Raw genomic sequence first — 26,210 nt, forward strand, 5'->3', positions numbered from 1 at the left:
CTCGTGGTTTAGCAAAAATGAAATAAAAATTTCAGATCTCCCATTGCTGGTATCATTTTGCCTTTACACAAGGTGATGGAAGAGCATTTTAATTCCTTTTTGGGGGTGGTGATGGTTAATTTATTGATTAAAATAATTGTGGAAACATTCTGCTATATCAGGTGCTCAACTTTTCTTGAATCAAGGCTGTCCTTGCCTTTGAGTGGCATATTGAAGGCCATATGCTACGAAGTGGTAAAGATAAAAACTAAAATTTATTGGGTATATCTTAAGGTAAGATGTATATTCAAATCATGAAATGTAATTATGTCTATTCATGTATTTAATGAATTCACTTTACTGTTACGTGAATTGCAATTTGATATTGGGATTTGGTAGGCAACTTTTAGACTCTAGAATCTTCTGCACAAAATTCTGGGAGTCCAGAATTGGTACCTGTTATGGTAATGGTACAAATCTTTTGGGGATCTGGCAATAGCTATTCTGTGTAATCTCCTGGTTGGGGTAACATGCTTCCAAATATCAGTTGAAAGAGAACAAAGTGGGAGAGGGTTTTTAAGGATCTTAGACCTGTCTGGCTGGTGAAAAACAAAATATAAGCTAAGTCTTGGTTCATTTCTATGTTCCTAGGTGAATTACAAAACAAGCACTAAAAATTAACACAATAAATAAGCCTTGCCCATTTTTTTCTAAGAAAGCTCTCCTCCATGAAAAGTATCTTTATGTTTTTCAGTAGTGAGGGATTGCTGAATGAAAAGAACACAGCTTCTTTTAGAAAACAATTGTTTAACTTTTCCTTGATTTGCCCACAGACCTCCATTTTGGGCAAATACGTGGATTACGGAGAACTGTTTTCATGCTACAATTCTTCAATTTTCTCTGAGTTATGGTAATAAATATGATAGAAAAATATGAATTAGTCAGATTAGTTGTCCAGAGTGGGAGAAATACCAGGCTAAGTGAATTTTCCTTTTACGGGGTTGCTTAAACAAGCTGCTGTGCTCTGTTTATGTTAAATGGTATCCAAAACTAGTAAGAGAGGTTAATGTAATTAGAAATAGAAACTTATAATATGGAATTATGGGATATTTTTGCCATTCTCTGATTCATTAAATCATTCCTATGTGTACACTTTGTAGCAGGTGAGCCCCAAGCCTGTGTAGCAATTTCCTCCTCTGCTTGCCAACAGCTGTCCTATCTTTCCTTTTCCCATCACTATCCAATTTTTACAACTTTCTTCCTGCTAGCCAAAATGACCTGTCTTTCCTTGCAAGTGTCCCAGATATCAACCCAGTTAGTTGTTACCAGGGAAGGGTTATTCAAGCATCTTTGCGTGAGAGATCATGATGCTAAACTGGTTTGACTGGAAATGAGGAGGCATAGGGACCTTGACGTGTGTTGACTCTGTGTATGGTGAGCAGATGAAAGAGGGAAGGAAGGGGTTCAATCTGTATGATTTGGTCTTGATTTCTGTAAACATCTTGTGTACTGCTGCTACCATTGATCCTCTCAAATATGACTTCCATCTTTAACCTCAGACTTTAAATAGAGTTCCCATGTTGTTGTTTTTTCACCCTCTGGCATCTCTTACTCTTCTATTTCCCTTATTCTTTTATTTGTTTACTTATTTTACTTTCTAATTTCATATTGGGCATCCCTCTCTGTGTCTGAATATTTTAGGATGAGTCAGGCAGAGAAAAGATTGCTGGAGGAAAAACAAACATCCGGCAACTTCTTGAGTTGCAGGACAGGACACTGTCACTTACTGCTAGAAAAGCATATTTGGTGTTAGGCATATAATTAAGAACTTATTTTTTCTTTATTTATGTATTTATGTATATGTCTATAATTTATTCAAACTTACTACGACTGATTGTTTAGTTATTAAAGTGGTCTCAATGAGACTTAGATAATACAGTATCAGCAGTCTCCGTGAAGTTTCAGAAGGTGTGCTGGGTTTTTATCAGGAATTAATTGTAGGTTTAGTTCGCAACTCTGGCTGCTCACAGATTTAAACAAAAATCAAATGGGTATGTCTTTATAAGCTGTGAAGTTTGGAAATTTGGTTTGGCATAGCCCTTGGAATAGTTAAGAGTGATCTGACACAGCGTGTGTATCTCTGATCTTCAGATTCAGTATAGATATTAACAATCAGGGATCAGAAGTTTGTTAGGAAGAAGTTAGCAGCATTGGGGTTTATTTTATTTATATTCCATCTATATTATTCCATCTTTATTATTTTTATAAATAGCTCAAGGTAGTGAACGTACATAATACTTTCCCCCCCGTCCTATTTTCACAACAACAACTCTGTGAGGTGAGTTGGGCTGAGAGTCTGTCCTGAAGTCGCCCAGCCAGTTTTCATGCCTAAAATATGGACTAGAATTCACTCTCCTGGTTTCTAGCCTGCTGTCTGAATCACTACACCAAACTGACTCTGTTGTGAAGCGGCGGAATAACCTGAGGCAAACACAGAGCAAACTTCAGCTTTTACTTTATTGTAACAATAAAGGGTTGCCGCGGCTGCCGCCCTAACAAGGCAGCCAGCTGGCAGACAACAGCTGATGCCGTTTGACAGCTCCCTTTTATAGCCGGCTGTCAAACGGCATCAGCCAATAGGAACGGCCCGTGTTCCCGCTGGAAACACGGACCAGAGTGAAGACTTCAGCTCAGTCTTTTCTAAATGCCACACTCCTTTCTCCCAGAATGGAGCATGTGTAGTCCTTCAGATAACTCGGGCACTTGCGCAGGCGGCCAGATCTTCTAAGTTCTGATGAAGCTGCTGCTGGAAGGAACTTTTCTGCTTGTTGGGCAACTTCTGGTGCCGATGAAGCTGGTGTCTCAGCTTCAGGTGTCTTTGAGCGAGCGACAGATGGCTGTTCAGGTAGGCTTGCGTTCCTGTCAGATTCATGGGAAGTTTCTTCGGGTGCTGGTGGTTTCTGTGTTGCAGGAATGTCTTGAGGGCCATCTGCAGACGAACTCCAACACCTTCTAAGTTGATCAATATGGCGGTGCCAGATGCACCCATCTTGCAGTTGGACCCTGTAAAACCTAGGACCGGTTACCGCCACAATCTGCCCAGGCATCCACAAAGGGTCCCACATAGTTCTGGGCATAGACCTGGTCATTCTCAGCGAACTCCCTTGCCTGGCTATTTGACCCTAGGGGCGTGACTGGGGAGTAATGCGGATGGAGTCTGTCTAGGGTGGTCCTCAGACATCTACCCATGAGAAGTTCAGCTGGAGACCTATTAGTGGTGGCACAAGGAGTTGTGTGCTGGGTCAGGAGATACTTAGCGAGCCTAGAGTGCCAATCTATGGGCCCAAACCTTGCCAGGGCCTCCTTAACTGATCTGACTGCCCTTTCAGCCAGGCCATTACTGGCATGATGGAAAGGAGCTGTAAGTGCATGACTTATTCCTAGGTTGGCTAGGAAGACCTCAAACTCACAGGAAGTAAACTGGGGGCCATTATCAGACACGGTGTCAGGGAGGCCATGGGTAGCGAATATCCTTGATAGAGCCTTAGTGACAGCTTCTGAAGTTGTGGTGGTCATCAAGGTCAGCTCTACCCATTTAGAAAAAGAATCAACCATCACCAGGAATGTACACCCATGAACGGGGCCAGCCAGATCAATATTCACCCGGGACAAAGAGGCCATGGAATCTTCCCACCTGCCTGGAGTGGAGGTGGGTGGAGCAGGTCTGGTAGCTTGGCATGGCTGACAAACATTCACCCAACTTGTAATCTGAGCATCCATGCCTGGCCACCATACATAACTGAGAGCTAGGGCCTTCATCCTGACAATGCCAGGATGGCCCTCATGCAGGACCTTTAAAACTGAGTCTTGCAACTTGGAAGGGATAACTACCCTAGTTCCCCGAAGTAAACAGCCTTGCAAAGAAGATAGTTCTGTGAGTTTTAAAAGGCATGAATTCAGGGGCATAAGGAATTGCCGGCCACCCCCTTCCTACCCAGTCAAGAACTTGGGCGATTACCTTGTCCCTGGCAGAGTGGGCAACGATATCAAGGGCAGTGATGGGAAGTTTGAAGTCGTTGATCTGGAAAACAGCATTAGTTGGTGCAGAATCCTCCACAGGAACAGGCAGGGGGCAGCGACTAAGATCATCAGCGTGGCATAGACTCTTGCCAGGTCGATGAACCAGTGTATAGGAATAGACAGCCAGAAATAAGGTCCACCTGGTCATTCTTGGAGACAAAATCTGAGGAGTTTGTCTTTCGCCTGACAGAAGGCCTAACAGAGGCTTGTGATCCATAATCAACTTGAAATAGTGTCCATATAGAAACTCATGGAATTTTTTGACAGAAACAACTGCAGCCAAAGCCTCCTTGTCAATTTGGCTGTAGTTGCGCTCAGCTGAGGGAAAAGTTATGGAGAAAAAGGCAATGGGTGCCTCAGAACCGTTAGGCAGTCTATGACTTAAAACAGCACCTATGCCAAAAGGAGAAGCATCTGCTGTTAAAACTAAAAGTAAATGCTCATTAAATTGGATCAGGACAGCATCGGATGTAAGTAATGATTTGACAGCACGGAAGGCATGGGCTTCCCTAGGTTCCCAGTGCCAGGGGGATTGCTTATCCAAGAGTCTGTGCAGAGGCTCTGCAACGGAAGCTTTATGTGGCAAAAATGAAGCATAAAAGTTAAGAAGTCCTAAAAAGGCCTGGAGCTCAGTTTTGTTAGTTGGCATGGGTGCCTCGTGAATAGCCCTTACTTTGGATTCGATTGGGTGAATACCAGAGGCATCAATTCTGTATCCCAAAAATTCTACCTGTGGGGTGGCAATAGTGCATTTGTCTTTCTTTAACTTAAGACCATGCTTTCTGAAATGATCGAGGACTCCTCTGACTCTTTGCAGTAACTGAGATGTCAGGGGCAGATATTAAAATGTCATCAAAATACGGAATTACGCCCTTTAATCCTTGAAAAAGTCTTTCCATTAAGGATTGGAATATTCCTGGGGCCACACTTACACCAAATTGAAGGCACCTACATTTAAAAGCGCCCCTGTGCGTTACAATAGTTTGTAGTTCAGCGGCTTTGTCATCAACAGGGAACTGTTGATAGGCCTGTGACATGTCTAATTTCACGAAAATGGTTCCTGGCTCAAAAGAATGTAGTAGGTGCTGGATAACAGGGACTGGATAAGCGCTGATTTGTAAATATTTATTCAATGATGTCTTGTAATCTGCACAGATTCTTACGCTACCATCTTTCTTCAGGGGTGTCACTATTGGGGTTTCCCATTTTGCGAAATCCACAGGTTCTAATACACCCTGTTTAATTAATTTGTCAAGCTCCATGTCTAATTTGGGGCGGATTGTAAAAGGTACCCTTCGAGGCTTTAAACGGATTGGTACTGCCTCAGGGTCCAAGTTGAAAGATATTGGGGTTCCTGAATAACAGCCCAGCCCCTCGCTGAACATATCAGCATAGTCATTAAACAAGGTGTCCACTTCAGCATTTGTAATAGAGTGGATTCCACTTATATGGAGGCCAAGGGCAAGGAACCAGTCTAATCCCAACAGGCTAGGAAGGGCACCATCCACTACCACTAAAGGCAAGTGACCTTTATAATTTTGAAATTGAACAAAAAACTTGCCTTTTCCGATGGCTGGGATGGTTCTGCCTTGGTAGTCACATAGGGTTAACTGGCAGCCGTGAAGCTTCTCCTTAGCCATTCTGGAAAGTAGTTGTTTCAAGGTGCTCCATGAGATGATGGACAGTGCTGAGCCTGTGTCAACCTCCATCCTGCAAGTTTTCCCTTCTATAGAAACAAAAACACTGATTTTGTTAGAGCCTTTGTTAGTCAGCTTGGCTTGATAGCAGGTAAAACAGTCTTCAACTTGTTTTTGGAAATGTTGGGTTGTCTGAGGCTTTTGGGCGAAAGTCTTTCCTGCTTGACAGATCCTGGCTAAATGACCCTTCCTCTGGCATTTTAGACAAATGGCATTCCTGAACTTGCAGGATGCCCTGAGGTGGTTTCCCCCACAGCTTAGACAAATGGGCTGAGGTCATGGAGGTAGATTGGGGTTTGGCCTGTTCTCCCTTTGACTGGTTTTTTGCTGCCTGAGGCGATTTACATCATTAGCCTCTTCATAGCCTTCTTCTGTGGAGGCTTCATCGTAATGGATGGCTGAGCTGCTCTGGCTAATTGGATTTCCCTGAATTTCTGCTGCTGAAAGTGCTGATAGTTCAGCAGCTTGAGACTCTTCAATTGCTAATTTAAGGGTTAAATCCCCTTTAGCCAATAGACGCCTTTGTAGCCTTAAATCCCTGACTCCACAAACTAGTTGGTCTAATAACATGTCTTCCAGATAGTCTCTAAACCCACAATGCAAGGCAGCTGTTCGTAGGGCAGCCATGTACCCACTAATAGTCTCTCCCTCATCCTGAATCCATCTCCTAAAACCATGATGCCTGGCAATTCGGGATGGCTTAGGGGAATAGTGGTTGGAAAGAATTTCCTGCAATTCTTCCCATGGAACAGTCTTAATTGAACATGGAGCCAATAATGCTGTAGCAGTATAAAACACTGTGGCTCCGCAAAAACTTAAAAAATAGGACTTTTTCCTATGGTCAGAAATGTCAGCAAGGTCTACGGCATCCAGGAAACAGTCAGATTGGTTTCTGTAGGATTCCCATGTTTCCGCTGTCAGTCTGAAAGGCAGGAATGCAGGGTTCGAAGTCATCTCGACTCAGCGGTGCCAGATCTTTCGAGGAAAGTTGAAATTCACGCTCGCAAATAGTGACAGAAGCTCTTAAAGTGGCATACAGCTCGGTAGTGACTTCGGCTCTTTTTGTAGTGACTTCACTCAGCGATTCTTTGCCTGGTTGCCTCTTATATGTATCCCGCCCTCGTCGCCAGTGTTGTGAAGCGGCGGAATAACCTGAGGCAAACACGGAGCGAACTTCAGCTTTTCCTTTATTGTAACAATAAAGGGTTGCCGCGGCTGCCATGCTAACAAGGCAGCCAGCTGGCGGACAAAAGCTGATGCCGTTTGACAGCTCCTTTTATAGATGGCTGTCAAACGGCATCAGCCAATAGGAACGGTCCATGTTCCCGCTGGAAACACGGATCAGAGTGAAGACTTCAGCTCAGTCTTTTCCAAATGCCACAGACTCTAGGGTTGTGAAGATAATATCTTAAATTCTTTAAAAAAATCTTTTTACATAGCTTGGTTCAGAACAATCATATTCTTTATAGTACTATGTTCTCTGCTGCTTGTTGCTTTTATTTGCTAGTTATAATAATAAATTATCATTTATAGATATTTTTGTACCTCTGCCATTGTTAGCTAAAAGATTTTTTTCAATGATTATCAGCCAAACAATCAGCCAAGAATAATGCAGGATAGAATAGAATCATGTATTTTAATTTTCCTTCTTTTCCATTGTAAGGACTGAGCACCAGTACTAAAGTTTTAGATACTCTGCAAGTCACATGAATATTTCCTCAATATGTTCCCTGTTTCAGACTGCTAGCCAATAAGGTAATTCATTTTCCTCCAGCACCAAGCTGGTACTTTTGCTGTTTATGATGATAAACCCTTTGTAAATGACGACTGCTTTTGCAACGAAAAACCTGATGATGTAAATGTACTGTTTGCATTTTATTCCCATTTCATTTATGATTTAAAAAATAACTTATGTTTCTTCTGTAAAATATATATTAGATACAAAATATTTGCATAATTCCCAGATTTTGCAAAGTGGGTAGCATCATCTCCTAGGAAATTATTTTGAAGTTCATGAAAGTGGACAGGGAAATATAACCAAGTTTGGTATCAAGATTTTGTGTTTCCGCAATTTCCAGTTTCTTTCTTTGAAATTACAAATAAGGATGGGCTTCATTTATAAATAAAAACTTCTGCAGCATTTCTTTTTGGATTCTAGAGCTTTATAGAGATTATAAGATGCTACTAAAGTAATAAGTAGTTATAATAATTGTCTATATTAACCAAAAATGTGTCTAATGCCTATACCTTTCCTCAAATATACCATCTCTGAGGAGGAACAAGAATTTCAGTTGAGGAAATCATATTAAAAAGATGAAAAACTAAAAATAATGACTTGAGATTGTCCAGGGCTAAAAATGAAACAAAATCATACAGATTGCTAGAAAGAAATGTAAAGATCATCAAGCACTCTGTTCTATGTACAACCTACAGTGGTGGTTACAGCTAATACTACTATCAGCATAGCTGGGTTCTTACAGCACATAAATTGGATGATCTAAAAAAAAACCTAAGCAGCTCAAACATAGTGAATAGTTGGAAACCACCAGGAAATCCTAGATGGTCAGTTAGAAGAAATTAAAAAAAAAACACAATCTCATTAGTACAAGTTGAACTAACATAAAGGTGTATGTCATGTGAAAAGAACTAGCACAATCTACATAAACAAGTGCTGAGAATACTAGTTTTTCAGTGGTTGCTTTTGTGGTTTATAAAGTGAGATGTTTTCTAATGGAAACAAGTAAATTAGAATAAGTGACACCCATTGTGACTGATCAGACATCTACTGTTGAGTCCAGAGATAGAGTAGCTTTTTTTCTCCTCAACCCACACAAGTCTCCAGGGAAAAAAGGAGTCTGGAAGACAGAGTGCAGGTATGTGAAGGCTGAGACATGCTTGAGCCGGTACACAGGGTGTGGTATGAGATCTGAATCACCACCTCACATTCTGACTCACTGGTTTCTTTTGATGGAAGGGAAACAGATCGGATAATAAGGTAGACCTGGTTTCTACATCTTTCTCTAACTCCCCAGCTCTTCCCCCACAAAAAAATGACAGGGAGTATAATTGGTCAGTGTCAGATCAGTAGTAAACGAAGCAAGGTTTTTAGACACATGTTTATTTTTGTAGTATTCATCATGGCTGATGGTGGATGACTTCTCTTATAAAGATGCAGGTATGCAATTTTGATAAGCAGGGTTAAACCAGCATCGTGAGTTGATGAGTCATGCCTAGTGACTGGTCTGGTCCCACTGGAATTGAATATGAGGCAATATTGGCGCCTGTAAGAAGGAAAAAAATAGCAATGATAATAATAGCTACCTTTCAGGAGAAAACAAGTGCCAGAGAGTTTGGAGAAAAATGTTGGTTGCCTACTACTCAGCTCTTGAATTAGGGCAGGCTTGCCTGCAAGCCAGAAACAATTTCTCTTCTCCCGTCATGGTGACTCCAGTGCTCTGATATCCACACAGTTACAATGCAAAGGTGCAGAATATAATTTGCAAAATTTTAACTAGTTTAGTCACAACCTACTAGAATCTTCTCTCCTATGTCTCATTTTTTTCCTAAAGTACCACATGTAAGGATACTTCTTGTACCAGTTTTAGAAAGCATGATAGGAGGAATTATTGGGGTGCCCTCATAGTTAAGTGCATTTTCCTATAGATACAGGATTTTCAATGCCTTTTTAAAAGTCCCATAATATTTCCTCTTCAGGCCTAGCCTTTGCTGTTAAATCTAAGAAGAACAAAACCTATTCAATTAATTCCAGCCATTATAGGTTGCTGTTTTCTCACAACATGCACACATAACCATTTATACAAATATATTGATAATTATGTTTGCTTATGTTTTTGGTGATATGTAAGTTTACAATTTTTAATCATCTAAACCTTTAATAAATGGCAGAGTACAAATATGAATACAGTAGCTGTGCTCACAGAGAACACTGAAACCTAATTCAAATTTAACAGAAACAGTTGCTGTGTTCATGTAACATGTTATACCTAACCAAATAATCCCTATTATGATTTATCAAGTTGCAATAACCCTTATTATGACTTATCAAGCTAAGGCTGGCTTCCCACAATATGATGAATTACAAATGATCCAATGCCATTTTAGCCTATTCTAACATGATGTGCGAACTCAGCCATGAGAGACTATGAAGAGAGGACATACAAATGGTTTAAACGTTGATCACCTGGCTCCAATTTTGCAATCCCACACGTTTACTATATTTTTAAGCAGTAAAATCAGGGCAGAGGGTTTAGCATTTTTTCAATGTTTCTTCATTTGCCTGCATAACTTGTAAAAGCAAAGGAAGGAGGGAGTTTATTCAGTTTAATCCGGAGCACACATTTAATTATTGGAACTCTTTTCCTTTCCTGGAAAAGGCAAGGGGGGAAGGGAGTGACAAATATTATTCTCTCCCTTTGCTGTTCCGTAGCCCTACTTCCTGAACCTTTTTTTTAAAACCAGTGCATATTTAATTGGGACAATCCAAGTTAAACTAGGGCATCTGTTCTCACCCATATCTTCTTTTCAGACAAATGATGTACTTCTTGCAGTTTTTACATTCTTCACATTTACAGCAGAATTCATAGGCCGCCATCCTTCTCAGGAATTATCTGCACTGTACAAAGAAATCAACCAAGAACATGCCATTTAGTATATATTATTCCTGCAGAGTGGGAAACCATAAGATCCTAATCTGTGAACCTGATCCTGTTTTCAGGACATTTTCTGAAGTGCAAACTGAACTGCTTTGAGCAGAGAGTTGAATTCCAATAATTGTACTATCCAAAACTAAAATGTGCTTAAGTTTAATTTATACAGCGGGACCAATTTAACCACTGAGTTACCTTTAGATCATTATTCATATTTATTTGTTCATGGCTGCATTGTTGACCTAGTTTACTAATGTGCCTATATGCCACTTCAAAGTAGAGACTAGGGAGCGTGGAGAATATATATGATTAAATGCTTTGTAGGCTCCTCCTCCAGATTTCACCAGCTTATTTAATTCCCTTGTTGAATTTAGAGCTGCTTGGTCATGTGATCTCTCACTCTCATGGAATCTGAAGTGGTTAGTCCAGAGTGTGCCATTGTTTTGTTTTAGAGGAGGCCAGAGGCCTTTCCTTAACCAGAGAGCCTTTGATTGTTTAGCCTCCACTTGGGAGAATGAAGAAATGTACAGATTTTATCTTTGTCCCTTTCACACTTTTTGTCAGACAGGCTTATAAATAGCCAATATTTATCTGGTGGCAAAAAAGTGTGCTCATGAAATCTGTTGGGAAATTTTTGTAAGGGGAATAGTTTTAAGAATGCCTTTCAAAAGCTTAAAAATTGATTTGTGAGGACAGATGTATCTGTACAGAATTGTTGCATAAAGTAGTAGTTTTTGTGGTTTTGTGGTTGTGAAGCTCTTGGTAATTTGGAATTGTGTAAACCTACTGGTCAAGACTTTTTTCATTCGTTCATTCATTCATTCATTCATTCATTCATTCATTCATTCATTATATCCCTCCTTCATTTTACAAATCCTGTTTCTTCCTCCTATTTTCTCCATAACAACAGTCTTGTAAGGTAGATTGTGCTGAGAAAGAATAATGGCCCAAGGTCATCCCGCTTCACCACTAAGGGAGGACTTGAATACAAATAGGCTGTTATTTGTAGTTTTTCCCACTGAGATGGCAAACGTGAAAGTCTTTGACTAGAACTGACAAAATATCCATTCTTAGGAGGGTTTCCCATGAAAGGACAAGATTTAAATGTCCCCACAATTCTCTCTGCTCTTTGTGAATGGCAAGCGTGATTCAGGTTAAGCAAAATTCCATATGACTGGCCAAATTTTCTTGTATAATCTTGAAGCCTAACTGGTAATTTACAACAAAGACTTTTGTGGAGTACTTTATCAAAATATACCCAACCACTTCATCATTCATGAGAACATTGGAGCAACAAACATAGTTTCACCATGAGGTACAAAAGTGGTTGGCACAATACAACAAAGGGCGTGTGAAATTAGACTTTCTGATAACTTCCTGTGCCACCTGAATTGCTTTTTGAACTCTGTCATCATTGCTTCTTTGATCCAAAGAAGAACTCCTGAGTCACCTTTACCTGATTCTGATAATGAAGTCATAGGTGAATGAAGAAATGAACGAGGAGCGAGATTTTTTTTTTAATTCTAGAATTTAAAATTCTAAAAAATTTAAAATTTAAATTCTATGTAAAAGCATGTATACATCTGAATCAAAAATGATAAATAGAAATGTGACTATTAACTAGGCATTTTCCCATTGGCCTATCTGTTGAATTTGGGGAGGAACTACCTGCAAAGAGGCTGACTGTGAAATATGTTTATCTCACATGAAACCTTATACAAACTGGCACAAGGTTCTAAGGTTAATAGTGCTTGGATCCACTTAGATTTATAGCTATATTGACCCTATGTGACTGAAAGTCACCAATTTCTTTTGACACAGATGAACTCAGTGTACGTACCTTTATTTTTTCAATTTAATTTTGCATATTCTCCGTTTCCTAGACAGTTTTTTTATCTGAATGATGTTTATACTTCTACACAGTTTTACCCAGGTGTACATCCTAATTAATTCAGTCATGCATCTTCCTAGTAGATCTGTTGCCTAATCTATTAAATTTAATGGTTTTAAAGCTTTTTCTTTGTCAGAAAAGTACAGCAGGTTTGATAAAGTACCTACAAAAACTATGATAAATATCACCTGAGAAATTGGGTAGAAAATTATTCTTCTGCATTTTTCCTGTATATCAAAGGGGCTGGAAGCATCTTCTGAAAATTAAAATCTGGGAAAGAATCTTGTATATTACGGGGTAGTTTTCCTCCCAATCTTTCAGAAGTATAGATTTTAGTTCTCATTATTGACAACAGTAACCATGGTAGCTGGAGAATTTGGGCATTGAAGATCATACATCTGGAAAGGAATCAGGCTGGGTGAGGCTATTTCATATGTTGGTTCTTGCAATCTGTTTTCTTTTCAGAAATATACCTATAATTTGGATCTTAATATTAATTCATACAGCAGCACTAGCATTATAATTTGCAAGAGTATAACCTCATTGTTATACTCTTACTGAATCTTCTGTCAATGCATTGTTGCATATGTGATTCTCTTATACTACTCTCCCATATTACAATAATTATTAAGTTTATATTAATGCATATACTGGATATTATATTTTTCAATGAAGTACAAGCAAAAAAGCCAGAGCCAAATGGCAGCAACAGCTTATATTTGGAAAAATTGCATATAAAACAGATTATATGTGGGGATTTGTGTAAAAATGCCAGTTTGGTGTAGTGTTAAGCTGAAACGAGGAAACTGAGATTACTAGCCCTGCCTTAGGCATGTAAACTGGGTCGATGCCCTTGGTGTACTCACTCACTCACTCTTAAGCCAACTCATCTCACAGGGTTGTTGTTATGAAGAAAACAACAACAGCAAGAATTGTTATGTACAGTGGCCACTTTGTTACTTATAAATAAGGTTGGGTTAAATCAAATAAAAATAAATAAAAATACTGTGTTTCAACGTAGTATACATTGGGATAGTTGCATACAAAAAACAAAAACAAAACTCCAAGTAGTAGACTGTCCTGCAACTCATATAGAACATTATATTCCACATACTACAGAAATAAATGTTCAAAAATTGAAGTTTCCCTGTATTAAATAAAACTGAAAATTCAATGGCTATTTGTCACATATTATACTAAGCCATAATGTGGCTTGCTTTGTTTTGACACAATTTGATGAGTTTATAATTTATCATAATCATATGTTTCATTATTCAAGAAACCATGGTTAAAACAAATCTTATTTGTTTTAATGCAAATTTGTCTTGCATACTGCCATCTTATACTCGTTATTCACAAGAATAAATTGAAGCTTCTATTCTCCTTTGGGACTTGAATCAACTGTACAATTAACTGTGTGCCTTCTGTATGGTTTACCTCATTATTATAATATTTGAGTTTAAGGGAACCCATTGACAATACTCATATCAAGATATTCTAGAGCTGATATTGTTCTGTGAAGTTAGAGAAGAGAATGATATAGATTCATTTGGTTACCTGTATGCTATTTTTTCATGTCAACCAGATCGCTGACTAATTGCCTTGGTGAGATTGCTGGGTTATAACTCCATTTATGTTCCTGTAGTGCTATCAAATTAGCTCAGGGAAGATAATTTACCAAAGATTGCAACAATGCATTTTTTCAGCAGCACGTTTTTAATTGTATATGTCACTTTGAAAACTTGAAGGTGATTCATACAAATAAGCAACTTTTGAGCTGAATTTTACTGTCTAATTTAAGCTAGAATGAGATAATTGTAATAATATTGGAAAAAATGTGGTTACTTGTTTCATTAATCATCACCATTAACCATTTCACTAACCATGCATATCTTTGTGCCCTTTGAATATGAAGTGTTACACAGCTTTAGTGTGAACATATTTAACTACATGATCCTGCCACTTCCTAAAAACAGCAACTTTTAATGTAAAAAAAAAAGAAAATGAAATGTGATAATGTTTTGAAGAATTGCTTTAAAAACAACTTGCATTTACCTCTCAGAATTTTATTCTACCTGGATATTTGCATCATCTTATTTTGGAAGAGTTAGTCAAATTATTATTTGTTACAGATAATGACATGGATCTTGGAATTCCCAAAAATACTCTTAACAGGATGTTGGGCAATGCTTATGAAGGTGCCCTGCCATCTGATCATACTGGAATCCTTTCCAATGACAATCCTCTCTGCAATGGTGAGCAGAGCAACTTTCTGACCCACACTGATGTGATCAAGCGTTCTCAACCTCTGTTCATCCAAGCAAATAGGTATGTTACAAGGGAGAAAAATCAGTGTGATAACACAAAAGGCTTGTTTTTATAGAAGTAGAAATCAGTGGTGAGAAAATTTAGTCTGATCTTTCAGCTTTCTGTGGGAATCAATATCAGTGCCAGAAATAACTATCAAAAATTATTTCTGAACATGAACAGAGTATAAGCTTATTAATACAATGACTCTGCCTTGTGTTTTACACATAATTGAAAAATAGAAGAAATTATGGGGAGTCTTGAAATCTGCTTTCTATATTTTGAATTAATTATTGTCCAAGTTATGTCTGTATCTCATCTAGAAATAGAACAAAATGAAATGTGACTCATAGGCTAATAGCTTTTTGTTTTAGTGTAGAAAAAGTGAAATAGATTATTAGTTTTATCTACAGTTTATTAAACTCATCATGAGCTTAATAAATGATCAAAATGAATGATCAAATGATCAAAATGAAATATTAGAACCAAAGTTTATAAGTAGCATGCAAATCTTTCGTTTGATATGATAGATAATTTTTTTCTGTGAGGATCACGCTACCTTTGGGATAACTGCTGAGTCTGCATGCCAATGACCATTTGGGTCAAAATAAAAACATGGTTGGAATCAGCCATTCTGCTAGTCATTGTGATGTACTTTCTTATACATTCTTGATCTAAAGGTACTTGATTTCATTTTAATTCTGAAACTGAGAATCAGTTAATTTTGAACTGCAGTGCTAAACCATTTCATGTCATGTAAACCATTTTGAATAACTGCTTAGATAAATCTGCACACCTTGTCTCTTGTGGTGCCTCAAGATGCTTTGGTGGATGTGCAAACGTTCATCCTCAGTGATGGCCATGCATATAGATTACAAACCTGAAGTGACATAGAAGGATTGGGGAAGAAAAAGCCAAAAGAATTAAATATTTGCTTTCTTGTCTGCTCCCAGTACTAGTGGCACACAAAACTGGATATAGCAAGTTTGCTGAGTCTACTAAATGTTGAATGCGCTCTTTGTGAACAAGTGCAGAGTGATCTAAAGTCTGGGCAATAAGTGCTGAATGTGATATATTGATCTGAAATAATTATATGCAAGAGATGAGCTCAGACTTCTGGTAGGAATTATCTGACTCTTCTCTGAAGCTTGCTGTTTGTGGGATAAAAAAAATAAAGTGTCAGAAAAAAAATAGAGATTTCCAAGAGATAATGAGTGTCTCATGTGTATTTGGTTCTGCTACAGAATAATAGACTTGGAAAGGACCTTGGAGGTCTTATAGTCCAACCCCCTGACCAAGCAGGAAACCCTAGACCATTTCAGACAAACGATTGTCCAATCTCTTCTTAAAAACCTCCACTACTATACAGCACCCTCAACTGTATCCCCCATGTTTCTATGCGGAACACTTGATTTTGAATTATGGGTCTAGACCATTTGTCATATCATGTAGGGCACTTTGACTTACTGGTAATTGCTTAAATAAATATGTACCACTGCATTTTGCCTTTTATGATGCCTGAGATACTTTGATAGATGCACAAACATTTGTGTTTCAATAATAGCCATGCTATGCATATAGACAACGTGATTAGCTCTGAGGGAATAACTTAGTTAGAAAAAAAAACCCTACTCCAATAATAATAATAGTGATGACATTATTAACTAACACAGATGTCCTATTAGTAGCTAACCCATTTATAACAATATTTCCATTCTTTTCCTTTAGAAAAATGAAGGAGGAAAAGCCTCATACCTTATCCTTGCCTTCTATCCCAAACCCTTTTCCAGAACTCTGTAGTCCCTCAAATTCACCTATCCTCACCAGCTCCACACTGGGGCCAGGATCACAGCGTGAAGGTGGCTCTCATGTAAGTGTATCTATTTGCATTTGGGGGAAGAGGAAGATGGCCCAGGGCTATACCAGTTTCTCCTTGCTGGTCCAGCTAGGTGGCAATACCTATTTGACTTGGCTAATCTGGGAAAAGCTAAGGTTCCTAAATAATTCCTGGATAAAGACTAAACTGTAAACCAAGAAAATATTTCAGAAGAAGAGCATGACTATTCAAGAAAATTTCATGGAGATATGCACAAAACCTTTAGGGATTGAATTCTTAGGAAAAATCTAGAAGAACTTTACGGGTTCTTTTTTTTTCAAAGCTGGAATGAAACAGAAGCATAGTAAAGATGCTTCTGAAGGATCCTAGAGGATCTTTCCCTCTCATCACAATCCCCCTTAAGTTTAGAGTAGCCACTGGCAAGTTTAGAGTAGCTTCTCCCAATGTGGTAGCCTGTACATATGATTTATTTCAATTCCACAGGTTCCAAGTGATATGGTCTTTGATTAAAGGAACTAGTTTCAGGGAGTTTGTTTTTGAGTCTTGCAAATTCAGAGATGATAAAAAGCGTACCAAGGTACATTTTGGCAGGATTACAAAAAAAAAGCGGGGCGGGGGGGCAGTCATGTATAAAAATGAAGTGAAAATTCCCTGCTGGCCCACAGTAAGAATGATTTATAGCTAAATAACCTGACAGGGTATTATAATTGGCTAGATTCACACATTGTGCAAATGTGTTTTTTTTTTTATTTTGTTTCATGGAACATATGAATCCAGACACTATCTTTTTAATCAACCATTTTTAATTAAATAAATTCCCTAACATATCAATTTGAATTTGAAACCTGGAAATCTCTTGTAATATTTCCTTATTTTTCTGGGTTTGTTTCAATTTTCAATATCCTTATAAATATTGTAATTCTGTTTTCTTGATAATTCTAAAAGCTCCCTGAAATTCTTTGTTAAATTCCATCCTAACACAGCAAGTTGCACATTATATAACCATGTTTCAGCCAGCCATATTGCAAAAAACCCAGCCCATTACTCCTTTATTCTCCATGAAACATCCATCAAAATGATCCGTTTTTAGAATATCCTTAGAACATAATCTAACCCTAAATTGCAGGGCCTGCTCTGTTCTCAAGAGCTGACAGTTGAATCCATAATGTTCAGTGTTATCCATTATTTTTCCCCTTCCTTAAAGTATGGACAGAAGAACAGTCAAGGGAAATTTACAGCTTTGGACTCTTGAGTTCCTAGAACAAGATATGGCAAAGCTGGTTCCCTTAGAAATTGTTGCCAAGATTCTTAGGTTTTGTTTAACTAGTCTGGGTTAGGAGTCTTTAATTATGGGATGGAAGGCTTCCAGCTGCTTTGTAAGTATTGGAGTCCACTTGATGTCTCTTTGGTTTCTTATCTAAAGACATGCTTTAAAAAAGAAGAATTTTGATGTGAGGCACAGGCAAGCTAACAAATCATCTGATAATCTATTATCAGATGGTATGCTAGCCTGTCTGTGCCCACATCAAAGACATTATTATAAACATCTTATTCTTGCTGTCTGGTTATGATTGCTAATAGATATTGTAATAATATATATGTTTATTAAATAAAATAATCCACATTTATATCACAATAAATAGCAATCAATTCTACAGTGAACTGTAAGAGACATCAGAATTGTATTAAGAAAAAGCTGCAAGCCCATAGTCAACGAATGCCATTTCCATTTTAAATTTAAATTATTTCAGGGAGAGAGCATATTCTTTCTTTCAATTTTACTGAGTAATTCTGATAAATAGAGCACCCTTTCTCAGACTGGTATCCTCAAGTGTTAACTTGTGAAGAGTTCTTGAAGTTATATTGTAACTGATTAGATTTATTACTTTCAATGAAAGGTATTGATCCAGCTGACCATTTCAAATTTTAAATGATACTTTGGCTCCACTTCGTATGTAGGAACTGATCTCATTTCCCCTGCTAACCCTAACCCTAACCCTAACCCTAACCCTAACCCTAACCTTTAAAAGGAAATATTAAATTAACTAATATTCACAGGAAGTTGTCTGTGATAAGAAGCCACAAATTTAATTTAGAAAGTCACACTGAAGATTTAATTATTTTTCATATTTCAGAAACACATTGATTTCACTCTGTACATTTTTATTTCGAAGTACTAAGGGACAGACAAGATGGGATGAAGCCACCATGCGTTATTATTCATCTCTGAAAGTGACCAGTGACCATACATTTTTATAAACTAAACACTTCTTACTTTCTCATCTGACTTTTGTATTAAGAGAAGTTTCATTTGCAGTCTTCAGTACAGCAATGAGAAAACAGTGATTCTTCAAATATTTTTGAAGTATAACTTTTAGCAACTCCAATCTGTAGAACCAATGGGAACTAAGTTCAGTAGCCTTTTGGAAGTTTCAGGGCTGTCAAACTCATGTCGTCATGATGGCATCACCTGACATAGCAGGACTTTTCCCCCCTCCCTTCACTAAACTGGGGGTGAGCATGGCCAGCATGTGACACATCTGGGCCACAGGCCAGGAATTTGACAGCCTGGGTACCAATCCCCTCCCCCCATGATCACTTTTTTTATCTGCAAACTACAATAGGAAAATCAAACAAAGCCCTTCATTCACTGGCTCCTGTTGATCAAGTTAAAGTTGTAACTTTGTAAAGTTATTAAAGTTGTAATAGCCTATGGCAATAATTTGAAAATTATTGAAAAATAAGTTGGCTGTACTATATCTGGCCTACAAAAAGCTAATGCCCACTAGATAGCAGCCAATAGACACAGAAAACTTTAAATCCTTGCTGTCATCCAGTGATGTTACTTATTTGTATAGCTTATATGTTGTAGCCCTCATAAATGAATACATTATGTAAGTGCAGTATCTCTCCTTTCCAAATATTAGTACTTAGTGCTAGTGGCAAAAATGACTTTATTTCTTATTTGTTTGTTGTATTCTAAATTTTGCTCAGCCTGCTTTTGCATGGATCAGTGGACATTGGTTACCTATTAACCTCCAGTCATCAATGCTAATTTAAAAAATAATTTTCTAGATCTCAGTACAATTAAAGGCATACTTTTAGATTATGTAATAAACTAAGACCCACTACTTATGTAGTATAGCTATTAAAATATAATATTTCTCATGGAATTTAAATTACTTTTTGTAGCTGCCAATTCTTTACAAGAAGGATGCCTTTCATCTTAAATACCTGCAAGGAATGTGCAGTGTTGCTGTTGTTACAAGTTTGGTGGCATACCTTTGGGAACTTGTGCAAAAGCGACTCACTAAAGGACTACAACTATCCCTCGCTGGTTTGGAATTTAACAAAATCTAAATTTGTTTGCCCTAAAACCTGGATGATAATGGGAATTTTTTAATGGAGGTTGTCAGATCACTAGTGTATAAATACTGTTTCACACATTGTATAGTGTTGTCAACAGTAACATCAACATAAATCATAATAGCAAAAACAGCATTAAAAATAAAATGTGAGATTTCCATTGACTGATGCCCAGAACACTTTGCGGAAACACAGTATGATAGGTTTTCTGTTTGTGTGAAATAATAATACAATATTTAAATAAAACAATAAAGGGGAAAAATTTAGAAATAATGATGCAGAATATTTGTCTTTCTAGAAATAAGGGACAAAAAGGAGATTCACTTAATTTCAAAGAGCTTGTAATATTTATTGATATTTTCAGGCTTTTTGCTAATAGGTAAGAATGATTACATAATAGTAGAATGCTTGCTTCAAGTGCTTTATATGTGCTGACAGCAATTCTTAACAGTTACAATCATGTAAAAGGTAAAGATTTCCCTGTCCAGTTATGTCTGACTCTAGGATGCAGTGTTCATCTCTACTTCTTGGCCCAGAGACCCAGTGTTGTACAAAGACATTTTCTGTGGCCATGTGACCAGCATGGCTATACGCCAAAGGTGCATGGAATCCAGTTACTTTCCCACTGAAGTGGTACCTATTAAACTACTTACATTTGCATGTTTTTGAACTGCTAGGTGGGCAGGAAAGGGAACTCATCCCATTGAGTGGTGCTCGGGTCTCAAACTCGGACTGTCAGTTTTCCAGCTGAAAAGCTCAGCATCTTTAATTGCTGAGTCATCACACCTCCCTATAGTCCTGTAAAGTCAGCCAAATATAATTTGTGTCTGAGGCTGATAACTAAAGGATCTGTATATATGGTGAAAAATAGCTACCATGTAGTTAAAAAATTTAGAGTATACAGCTAGTCTCATTGAATTACTATTCATTTAGCAACCATTTGAAGTTATGAAGGTGCCGAATGAGGGGACTTATGATTGATTCTCAATAGGTGTGGCTATTGTAGGAGGCAATATGCTGACTCTGTAAACCACTTAGCTCTCTAAGTGGTTTACAGAGTCAGCATATTGTCCCTATGAGACTGAGCAAATAATAATGATAGCCTGATCATTCAACTACCAGCCTCTTGAACATGGATTTTTACTAGGTGAACTAGAATCCAGTTCTTTGGAAGGATTAAGTGCCCTCCTTTATTAACAGCTTTTATACAAACACAAATATAGAAGAGTTGAAATGTTAACAAAATAATTAAATAGTCATAAAATATATATTAAAAATACACACTGAATGTTTACACTGTTCAGAAGGAGTTTTGTTTTTTGTTTTTCCATCTTAAATAGTCTGGAATTTGAATTTAACTGTGGAAGAATCTTTAAAAGACACACATCCCGTCCTATTCCTTTTTTAAGAGCTTAAAATAAGTATTAAGAGTTTCTTTTGAATATTGTGCTTATTTAAAATAGCAATAAAGAGAAAATCTAAGTATATTTATAATACATTTCATCTTCATTATCGGGAATTAGAATACAGGACTATCAATAATTATGAGAAATTGTTTCGGATAATGTCATTTAATAAACTGAACAATAGATCTTCCATTATTTTTAAGCATAATATATTTAACTGAATTCTGTTACTTGAATTTATGATTTACTCCCTCTTGTGGAATAACTGAAATGTAGCAGAGATGTTTCAGAACTGACTCATTCATAAAAACGTAAGATCAGAGCTGGTCATTTGACATTGTTTAAACATCTTGTATCCATCAGTAGCCAATCAGTAGCCATCTTGTAGCAACTTCCAATTTTCTTTACAGCAGTTATACATTGCATTTATATTTTATTCTTTCTCTCTATAGCTGTATCATGGCTCCCCTCTTTCCATATCCTATCCTTTCTAATTGTGAAACCCATAAATTACAAGTTCTTTTTTTCCATTTTCAGACAAAAGTCCATGAAGGATTTCCAGTCACTGATAAATATATTTGTTATCTTTTCCCTAATCAAGCAAGTCAGTTTAGCCATTTTTACAAATTCTGTCCTCTTCATTAACTTTCTTTACTTGTATTTCAGAGTCTCTCTTTGTTTGGGGGGAATAATATTTTGCTGCAGTACTATTTTCAAAGAATGAAGTACAAGTTACTGTGTATTGTTATTGTTTAGAAATTTCTTTAAAAAAGAAAAACTTGGAGAAGAAAATACAGGAAATTGGAGTACATGAATTGTATGTGTATTTGCATAAGAATTCTTAAATTTGTTCTTATATCTTTGCTCACAGGTTGAACAGGCCAGTCCTAGTAAGTGCTGGAGCTTATTCTTGGACTCTTTTCTATTCTCATAGGTAGTAAAAGTTTACAGTGAAAATCATACTTGCTGCTCTTTGGAAATCACAGCAGGGACCACGGCCCGTCATGTTTGTGAGATGCTGGTGCAGAAAACTCATTCTTTGCATGATGACTGCTGGTCTTTGGTAGAGGTCTATCATCACTTATCTCTAGGTGAGGAGGAAAAGAAAGAAAGTCCAGACCGCGAGTATACATGTGCATGCATTCATATCCACAAACACATCTTCGGTCAGATATAGCCATCACTCTTCACGCTGCTCTGACTCATCTAGAACAGGGGCTATGTGAGGATGCTTTTTGTAGATTTTAGTTCTGCTTTTAACACAATTCTTCCACCTAGACTAGTGTCTGAACTTCTGGACCTTGGATTTTCTTATTCAATCTGCCTTTGCATAATGGATTTCCTGTCTGGCTGCTCATAGAGGGTCAGATTAGGTAATCATACCTCTTCAGCCCTTATTCTTAACACTGGTACACCACAGGGTTGTGTATTGAGTCCCTTACTCTGTACTCTTTATGTGCATGACTGCATTCCCACTCACTCTAGTAATACTATTACTAAATTTGCAGATGATACAACAGTCGTGGGACTTATCTTTGGGGGGGATGAATCTGCCTACCGAGATGAGGTGGACTGGTTGCTTTCATGGTATGGAGAAAATAACCTGGTCCTCAACACTAGTAAGACCAAGGAGCGTATAGTGGACTATAGAAGGAACTGATCAGACATCCAGCCCTTGCTTATCAATGGAGACCGAGTGAAGCAAGTGGCTAGTTTTTAAGTTTCTGGTTGTTACCATAAAAGAGGACCTTATCTGGGGTGCTCCCATTGAAGCACTGGTCAGAAGGACCCAGCAGAGATTATACTACCTGAGACTTCTCAGAAAACAACAACTGAATGAAAAACTGCTGCCTTCTACCATAGAGATTATCTTAACTGATTGCACCTGTGTACGGTTTGCCAATTGCACAGTGGCCGATAGGAAAGCACTCCAGAGGGTTAACATCATTGTCCAGAAGATCATTGGTTGCCCTCTCCCTTCTTTGGAAGAGCTTTATAGCTCCCACTGCCTTAAGAAAGTTCAAACATTCTCAAAGATCCATCTCATCCTGGACACCCTTTTTTTGGACTATTACCATCTGGCAGACGGTACAGAATAATATAAACAAGCACAAATAGGCTGAAAAACAGCTTCTATCCCAGGGCAATATCTCTTTTGAATTCTGCTGTATAGTGCAGTGTTGGTGCAGTGACGGGGGGTTTCGGTTCAATGTGTGGAGTGTGAAGGATATGTATCTGTGTTTATTTTCATGGTCATGATACGCACTGAAGATGGTGTTTGATTTTGTGGTGCAATGACTAAACTAAATATATCCAGAAACGTTTTTACAAATAAAAATGAACTTTTTGCAATGAGAAGCTAAGACACTAAGGGGCCTAGTTCTCACATAGGTTGGTCCCATGTAAAAGGATGCTTCACCATATAAAATAATTCCTAGGATATAAATAATTAGAATATAAAGGAGTAGAATTTATCTATTTTTTATGTAAAAGAAAGCAAAACTCCTATGTAATTCCCCTACCTAAATCTAAAATGTTCAGAGATTGGGGAAAATTAGGTTACAAAGTGGGATCAGATAATTGAACATGATGGCTAACAGATTTTTCCAGTTGCTTGTATGTAGGCATCTAGCATTTTAAAAGACCCACTGAATGTAGATATGATGTTAATATAGTGTGTTTCATTCTCCCATTGTTTTCTCTAGAACGGATCTTAGAAGACCATGAGTCTGTGGTAGAGGTTCAGGCCACATGGCCTGTGGGAGGTGATAGTCGATTTGTCTTCCGGAAGAATTATGCGAAATATGAGCTGTTCAAGAGCTCACCAGTAAGTTGGAACAACTTTAAAAGTAGCAAAAACATCATTTTAATCCTGTGATTTGCTGTTATTTCATTTTTAAACAATACCAAATTTCAGGAATAAAATAGTGTTCCCTGATGCTATTGTAAAAATTCTGTATTTCACATCTCTAATGTTAACCCCCCAAAATAATGATTCCCACATTGTGGTCGATAGATCACCAGTCATCCATAACTGCTTGCCTTGTAACACCGTTAGTTGGAGAAAAGGGGCGTTGGTCCTACCTGAATGCTTCTTCTCGGGGAGCCAAAGGGAGAATCCAGGATGGGTAGTCTCTAGTCTCCTAGCTCTGCAGACCAAGTTGAAAAACTGAGGACACACCCCCTGGTAACGGTCCCCAATTCTGAACGATGTTGAAGCAAATTCAGCTGCTCCTTGTCTTCAAACAGATAGTTTATTGATACTGCAATAAAAAGGGACATTTCCTCCCTATTCTGACCAGACAGAATACAGGGTGGGACTGGATTCTCCCTTCAGCTCCCTGAGAAGAAGCGTTCAGGTAGAACCAGTGCCCCTTCTCCACTGAGCCGAAGGGAGAACCCAGGATTGGATATACCAAAGCTGGCTAATGGCTGTCCTACGGGTGGGAGCTGGAGGTCCCCACCTCTACATGCACACCCTGCAGGACTCGTCTTCCAAAGGACGCCTCCGCTGAGGCAAAGGAGTCAATTTTGTAATGCCTTATGAATGGAGTCACCGATGACCAGGTCACAGCTCTACAAATGTCCAGAATCGATGCTTGCGTTGCCCAGGGTACGGTGGTCGCTGCACTTCTGGTTGAGTGCTGTGATCCTCCTGAGCACAGGAAGGCTCTGTAACTTATAGGCCCTTGCAATGCAGGCTCTGAGCCAGCAACCTACTGTGGAAGGTGTCACCCTGAGACCTAAAGTTGATGGCTGAAAGGAAACAAACAAGACTTCCATCCTCCTAAAAGAAGAAGTTCCTTTAATGTAAATACAGAGGGCCCTCCTAACGTCCAAGGTGTGCCATTTTTTTCTCTAGTGCATGGATAGGCTCAGGGCAGAAATTAGGCAAAATCAACTCCTGTGAACGATGGAATAAGGAGTTCACCTTGGGCAGGAAGGTAGGGTCCAACCGCAGAACCACCCTGTCTGCATGGAATACACACAGATCTCGCCTGATGGATAAGGCGGCCAACTCCGAAATACGCCTGGCCGAGGTAATGGCCACCAAGAATGACACCTTGCATGTGAGAAGGCGAAGGCAGACTTCACGTAAAGGTTCAAATGGGGGAGAAGTTAGTGCCTGCAGGACCTTAGGCAAATCCCAGGTAAGGTAGCGGTGGCCTCAGATTCGTGGCTCCTGTAAGGAAGACCCTAGGGTGTTGGGCCAGAGAAATAGAGCCCTTGACCGAAATCACTGAGGCCAAGGCAGCCACCTGTCTCTTCAAGGAATTGGGGGCGAGACCTTTATCCAACCCATCCTGCAGGAACTCTAATACCTTTGCAACAGAAACCCCAGTGGGTTCCAATTGATGACAAGCGCACCAACTGCAGAAAATCTTCTGCAGTTGCTATCCTGGTCATGGAAGGTCTTCTGGCTGCCTGGATGGTCTGAATGATCTTTGTGGAAAACTTCTCCCGTTTCAGGATCCCCCGCTCAAGCGCCAGAAGGTCAACTGAAACCAGGCTAGATCTGGGTGCTCAATCGGGCCCTGGCTGAAGGAGATCTTGTGCAGGGGAATTCTCCAGGGTCTGGCGACTGACAGGCCATCAGGTCGGTGAACCAAGGATGCCTGGTCCAGTAAGGGGCTACCAACAGAACTTCCGCCCTTTCTATCAGTACTTTCCTGATTGCCCCCTGAATCAGGGGAAGGGGTGGAAGGCATACAATAGTCCCTGGGGCCACCTGCACCAGAGAGTGTTGATCCTTTCTGCTTCTCAGGCAGCGAATCAAGCAAAGAACCTCGGGAGGTGTGTGTTCTCTGGTGATGCAAAGAGATCCAGAATCAGGCAACCGAAGCGTTCCGTCATCTCCTGGAATAGACTGGGATGCAGTCGCCATTCTGACTGGTTGACTGTGGCCCTGCTCAACCAGTCTGTCTGCATGTTGGATACTCCCGAGATATGTTCTGCTCATAGGGACAACAGGTTTCTCTC

At 38.7% G+C, this 26,210-nt stretch overlaps 1 protein-coding gene across 3 annotated transcripts in view; it reads left to right on the forward strand.

Annotated features, from left to right (window-relative positions):
* GRB7 (growth factor receptor bound protein 7) overlaps window positions 1–26,210 on the forward strand; it is a 60,570-nt gene that overhangs the window by 17,988 nt on the left and 16,372 nt on the right. For all 3 annotated transcript variants that reach the window (XM_026717531.2, XM_087917089.1, XM_026717528.2), the window contains exons 2-5: window positions 14,447–14,642; window positions 16,350–16,491; window positions 22,165–22,321; window positions 23,936–24,057. In XM_026717531.2, coding sequence (XP_026573316.1) covers window positions 14,455–14,642; window positions 16,350–16,491; window positions 22,165–22,321; window positions 23,936–24,057 — 609 coding nt within the window. In that variant the 5' untranslated portion in view covers window positions 14,447–14,454. The remainder of the gene's footprint in view (window positions 1–14,446; window positions 14,643–16,349; window positions 16,492–22,164; window positions 22,322–23,935; window positions 24,058–26,210) is intronic.

This window comes from Pseudonaja textilis, chromosome Z (assembly GCF_049901715.1).
Source record: "Pseudonaja textilis isolate UNSWEBS1 chromosome Z, rPseTex1.2, whole genome shotgun sequence".
Taxonomy (NCBI): Eukaryota; Metazoa; Chordata; class Lepidosauria; order Squamata; family Elapidae; genus Pseudonaja; species Pseudonaja textilis.